This window comes from Vigna radiata, chromosome 2, assembly GCF_000741045.1.
Source record: "Vigna radiata var. radiata cultivar VC1973A chromosome 2, Vradiata_ver6, whole genome shotgun sequence".
Classification (NCBI taxonomy): Eukaryota; Viridiplantae; Streptophyta; class Magnoliopsida; order Fabales; family Fabaceae; genus Vigna; species Vigna radiata.
Window position 1 is genome coordinate 17,675,442 of NC_028352.1, and position 6,652 is coordinate 17,682,093.

General features: G+C 30.7%; 1 protein-coding gene across 3 annotated transcripts; it reads left to right on the top strand.

Annotated features, from left to right (window-relative positions):
* The first annotated feature begins 727 nt into the window (after positions 1-727).
* Positions 728-3,076, top strand: LOC106755665 (E3 ubiquitin-protein ligase RMA3). Of its 3 annotated transcripts, XM_022778725.1 has the most exons (3): positions 728-997; positions 1,838-2,429; positions 2,792-3,076. In XM_022778725.1, the coding sequence occupies exons 2-3, from the start codon at positions 1,862-1,864 to the stop codon at positions 2,824-2,826; spliced, it is 603 nt and encodes a 200-aa protein (XP_022634446.1). In that variant the 5' UTR covers positions 728-997; positions 1,838-1,861; the 3' UTR covers positions 2,827-3,076. The 3 variants fall into 3 exon arrangements, with proteins under 3 accessions (XP_022634446.1, XP_022634445.1, XP_014493340.1); XM_022778724.1 differs by having other exon boundaries at positions 728-888; positions 1,838-3,076; XM_014637854.2 differs by having other exon boundaries at positions 729-997; positions 1,838-3,076.
* Positions 3,077-6,652: the final 3,576 nt, after the last annotated feature.

The window sequence follows — 6,652 nt, forward strand, 5'->3', positions numbered from 1 at the left end:
GCTATTTACGATAATGCCACCGTCCACTCATATACGTCGAGTTACCCACAAACCAACGTCTCCTGGATAACGTTAAACAGCGTTTTTGCACTAGTGAATAATTTATATTCATAGGATGATACAATTTTAATAGTTAAATATGTGTTTCATTTATAAACTATTAACTAAAAGTATACTTCATCCCTATTTTAAAGTATATAACATTTTTATTTTATACTTTATAAAATAATATAAAATGTACTCATCAACAAATGATACCTAAGGGCGTTAGAATCTTCTTCTTACTGTAAAACGTACCTCCTTAGTCTCACTTCTCCAAAAGGATTAATCCATTTAGACTTCGTTCTCACTGATAGACTTTATTACAGAAACATATTTAACTATAATAATTTGATTGGTGCATAATTTTAAATCTTTAACAACATGTTTTTTTAATGACACATGAATCAATAAAAAATGACACATAAACATATTAAAATATTTTTAAAAAAATATTATAAAAATATCATTATCTTTTAAAATAAATTTATCATTAGTTCATTTTGTAATTCTCTCTACCAGACACGTAAAGTAGTTGTAAAAGTGTTTTGCAACATATCCTATTTTTGCACATTTTATTGGCGTGATAGTTAAGAAGATAATATTTTTTTTGGTTAAAAAAACATATAGCTGAAAAGAAAATAACAGAAACAAGAAATGATAAAAAAATAAATAACAAAAGCAAACAAAATCGTTTTACTTTTATGAATTGATAGTTAGTAAAAAAAAAAAATATTAAATAAGGTGGCACCACCACGTTCCCATACATTCTTCCCCGCAACACAATCTTCTTCCACATTTAACTCTCCTCCATTGCTTCTGTCACATTCCAATTCTCTCTTGCTCCCTGTAACGCTTTTCTTTCATTTTCACTTTCTTTCCCTGCTAACTTATTTTTCTCCTCTTGATTCTTTTATGCATTGCGTTCTCCATTGACACTTTTTCTTGTGTTGTAAAGGTACATTTTTTTCCTATCCTTTGTTTTTTTTTTTTGCCCTTTTTATCCTATGTGGTAACGAGAATTTCAGTTTTTCTTGGGGATTTTTGGGCTCAAAATTGGATTTTTGTAAGGATGGGTATTGCCTTTTTCTGCCCTTGCTTTGGATTTTCATCTGGGGTAGTGTTTTAAGGTTCCTTTCAATGTGCTTTGAAATTGAGGATTGAATCTGCATTCTTTTAGTATAATGGGATGGGAAACTGGGAATTGATAATGAATAATCGTGGAATAAACCTAATTTGTGTAGAGGTTTTTCATAAATAATTTTGTTTTTCGTTTTCTCGAGGGAAAACAGTTTATTGGGATTGTTCTATGAAAATTAAGGCTTGTACAAGCTTATATATCTCTTTCTGGTTATCCACTAATTTTTTTATAAATGGCATTTCTTTGATCAAGATATTATTGTTCACTCCAAAATGAATGACTGTCTCTTTCAAGTTGTTGACAAAGGATCTATGACCACATATGATGAAATGTTGTTTTATTTAATTTGTAACGTATGAGGATATATGGAACTTTAGCATAGTTTTCAATCATAAAATGAATAGTTTTTAAGCAATGTTATTTGACTTCGGGGGAACCTGTGGTTCTTCTGTGTGAATTGGTATGGTTTGTGATCCTTAGCTATTACTTCAATTTCATAATTCATAGTTAAAAGCAAATATTGGCATGCTCATTGGGGTAAATTTTCAATAGGCACTATGTTTTAGTTGTCATTTGGATCTCTGAGCTGACTAGTTATACTTCTAGACATGGTCTGTTTAACATAATTACTTCTAATGCTCTTCAATCATTTCATAGATTGTATATTCTGGAAGAAATACCATGGAATCTAAACACTTTGACTCCAATGGGGAAGTCTCTCTAAAGCAAAAATCAAAATCCATTTCAGCTGAGCCAACAGTCTCTACTTGTGAAAATGATTGCTTTGATTGCAATATTTGTTTGGAAGCAGCATATGACCCTGTGGTTACACTCTGTGGTCACCTTTACTGTTGGCCATGCATATACAAGTGGCTGCATGTTCAAAACTCATCTGTTGAACCAGACCAGCAGCAGACATGCCCAGTTTGTAAATCTAAGATCTCTCAAACCTCAGTAGTCCCTCTCTATGGCCGTGGAACATCAAATTCAGAATCAAAAGCCAAGAAACTCCAGATGAGTCTTGGAATACCTCACAGGCCACCTCCTTACAACTTGAATGATTTGTTAACTTCTTCTGCTCGTGCACCAGCACATTCTGGCCACCAATTTCGTCCAAGTTATTTCCAGTCACAGCCAAGACCATTTCATTATCAGCAGTACTTCCCTCACCTCTATGAAAGCTATGGCACCAATGGATTGCCGTATCTTGGAGGTGCTGCTATGACTAGCTTCTTTAATCCTATGATTGGTATGTTTGGTGAGATGGTCTTGACAAGAATTTTTGGGGTCTCAGATGCAAACTTGTTTTCATACCCTCATAATGGAAATGGCAGTCCTAGAATGAGAAGGCAAGAAATGCAGATTGACAAGTCTCTGAACAGACTTTCCATCTTTCTCCTATGTTGTATCATTTTGTGTCTTCTATTATTCTGAAGACATTTTACTGCACACACTGTATAGGCACTCATGTTCATCTCTGAATATTTATGTTGTTAGGATCTATCAATAGGTTGTTCCATCATGTGGATAGTAGATTTTAGAAAATATATTGTGATTATGATATTGGTCTTGTTATTTTATGATGATTAACTATGGCATGCATGTAACTAGATGGAAGTTTATGTTCCTGCTGTGGTGCCAAATGACCTACAAACCAGATGGAGCAGTTAGTAAGAGGTATGGTGAAGAAGAATTCTTAGAGTTTCAAGAGGCTTCAAAAGTGACCATGAAAATATGTTCTCTCCCTACCCTCCTTTGTGTTGAATCAATTTGTATTGGAACTTGTTTATTCCTAACTGCTAATGTGGTTTTGATTTTGATGTCTTAAATCAATTTATTGATGTAAACTCTGAAACATTCATTTGCTATAAGACAAAGGGAAAAAGTTATTTGACACCGGTTACTACTATTTGACCATCTTTTATAGGGGTAAAATGGTCCTAATAAAAGTGATATTTTGTATTTTTAAAAGAAAAGAGAGAGAAAAACGTAGTGAAAATGAGAGTAAAAAAATATTGGTGTCAAGTACTATTGTCCAAAAGCTCGAGGTATATGTTAATGTGCTATTGCCACTTGCGACTTGTGGGTCTTAAACTACTTTAACCACTTTTATAATTGCAATAAAACTACTCAACTTAAATATATTTTAAAGCTTTCTTGAACCAGTTTTAAAATTACAACTTTTATAAATTTTGAATTAAATATGTTTTTAGTCATTTGTTTATGCTTAAAATTTTAAAACATTTTGATTTTCAAACTTCAAAAACAAATAAATATAATTCTTTTAATCTAATTATGTTATTTTTTTTTGTCAAATATATTTTTGAGGTGACATTAAAGAGAAAACACTATGAAACATGTTTGATATATAAAAAAATTAATGTAATTAGATAAAAAGGATTCTTTCCATTTATTTTTAAAATTTGGAGACCAAATTATATCAAAGTTTTGAACAAGAAGAAAATTCAATTTCGTGTTAAAGTTCAAATACTAAAAACATATTTAACTTTAATGTTTAATGAAAAATATTCATAAACAAATGAATAATTCTAGAAAGGGATTGAAAGAATACAAAACTTTTGAATAAGAATAACATGCATGATAATATTGGTTCATCCTAATTACTTTAGTTACTAAAGAGCTAAATTAATAAAAACTTAATTACAAAATCAATACACAAATCAATTTTGTCTATTAGTTTTTAATTGTGTTTTACAATAACAATGAATAAGGCAAACCTAAGAAATAATTCTCCTAGAGAAGATATATAATGATAGATTTCTTAGAAGGTTGTCACTTGATTACTTGTAGTGTCATATCTAACAACAGAACCATTATAAGAGAAGGATAAAGTGGTGAAGTCGAACTTCAACATCCTTTAATAATTAGAAAGTCAATCACTTTAGTTCCAAATTGTTTTATTTCGTATTTTATCCTGTTTTGTGAATCAACTCTATTTTATACATCTTGCAACCCATTTATTGTTTTTATTAACAATCAAACTAATTAGAACATTGTCTTTGTTGCCACATCGCTGTGTATATGAGACTAATTATACTACAAAGTACCTAATATACTTGCTGGTATATTTGATTGTTGTGTGGAACCCAACGATAAGCACATCTAACTTCGTCAAACTCTTCAAATGAAGGAAAAGACATTCAAAAGAACTAAAATTACATAATAGCCAAAAAAAAATGGTCAAAATCAATTCCACAAATACTACTTTCTTCAAGATTCTATAGAAACCTTTTCAACTTCAAGAAAAAAGTGATAGAGACCACATTGTTGTTTACAAAAGCATAAAACCTTTAAGGGGAACACCGTAGGTGTTCATTTTTGCAAGTTAAGAGTTTATTATTTTTACATACCTCTTAAAATGGTCAACATTCCTAATAAGAAAAAGTGTGATCAATGATCATAAATTATACCATTTAATCATCATAGCCAATAATGGTTGATTTGTAAAGAATATTCAATTATTAGTCAAGGTTAACTATTATTCAAAGAATACTTGTTTAAGCCATAAATGACTTATGAAAAAAAAATAATTGCTTAAGCAAGAAATAACTTATTGCAATAATACTTGAATAGGTTAGCTAAGAGTGGTTGGGAGCTGAAATAATACCTGAGTTGACTTAGGATTAGCTTGGGAAAGAATTCTCATGTTGAAGCGAGAGTGGCTTAGGAAAGAATATTTAGTTGAGGCAAGAGTGGCTTGGTAAAAAAGTACTCAAAGTGAGGAATGTATATGAACTTCAACTAAACTCAAAGGGTTAGTCAAGACTGATTAGAAACCCAAAGAATACTTTTTTTTACTTTATAACTTTAGTCTGCTTAATAAACTCAATAAGTTAATTGAAAATTTGATAATACTTTAGTAGACAAACAAGTATAAAAATGTTGTGTATACCCTTTTTTTCTCTATATCTCTTTACCTTGAACATTATTCTTATTTGCACTAGTATAAAAAGAGAGTCGTTAACTAAATAAGTAAAACTAGATCATTTAAGTAAATTAGTAAATGGGTAAAGATTGCCTTTGTTGCTCTACATAAAAAAATGTACTCTTAATTGAATACTGAATTTATAAAACCATCATTTGAATACAATTCAACCCTCTCTTCTTAGAATTTTCCCCTTTTCATAGAAGTATTTATATTAGAAGTATTTTGTGATGCAGACAATGCTGGAGACCACATTGATATAGAAAAAAAAAACAAAAATATAGGATTGATATTCATTGGACCATGCCTGATTTCTTGGTCAAACAAGAAACAAAACTCCATTGCTTTGTCTACAATAGAAGTAGAATATATGTCAATTGCAAGTTATTACTTTTAACTTCTAAATAAAGTATCAACTACAAGATTACTCTAATTTTACAAACATTATAATCATATATTGTGACAACACTAACATAATCAACCTATTTAAAATCCTTATACAACACCTAAGACTATGGATATAGAAGTAAGATATGGCTTCACATATCAAGAAAATGGTTTTGAACATAAGTTTGTCAAAACCCAACTCATCATCAATGGGATGATATCTCACTAGACCACGTCTTTTAAATGCTTTAGTTTTATTCATTCGAATTTAAATTTGATTGAATCCTTAAGTACATGATTGGTAAAACAATATGGCATCGTCTTAATAGTATTAATGTATTTGTTAAGTTTTTGCAAAACTGTTACACTTAAAAGTGTAATCATTAAAAAGGGAATAAAGACATTTATGAAACAACAAACCCTTAATGCATGTTTCTTCAAGTGTCGTGCATATTTATACTATGTTCGCTCGAACCTAATTTTCTATTCAAAAGGAATGATGCAGACAGATTAGAGAATTAAATCATGTTCGCTTACGAGGATTTGGAAGTAATACAAAGAGATGATTTGCGAGATAGATGGTTTTTTTTATCACCACTAATATACTTAAATTTGAAGGAATTTCACACGAAATATCATTTTTACCCTTCTATATGTTGTATTAGTTCAAGTCTGTTTTAATTTTTCTTAATGTTCTGAACTTAGACTCTTATAACTATAAATAAGAGTCCTAATTCTTTTTGCACCGAAACAATGAGTAAAATAAAGTTTCTTTCCAGACACCCATTCTTTGTGTGTGTGTGTTTCCCCTCTGCCCTTCTGCTCTCTTCTCCCCTATTCTTTTCTCTTCCGAAACCAACAGTGGTATCAAGAGCAAGGTTCATTCTAGGTCTGTGTTGTGAGAATATGGCAAATGGAGGTGGAAATTTCCTAGGTAATCTACCAGTTCTTGATGGGAAAAATTATAACCACTGGTTTATAAAGATGGAAGCCATTCTTGGATATCAAGAGTTGCTAGATATTATGAAAGATGGTGTCCAAGAGAAGGACGAAGCAAATAAGAAGAAAGACTGCAAAGCTTGTTGTCTTCTCCATCAATGTGTGGATACGGTTAATTTTGAAAAGATTTCCAAAGCAAG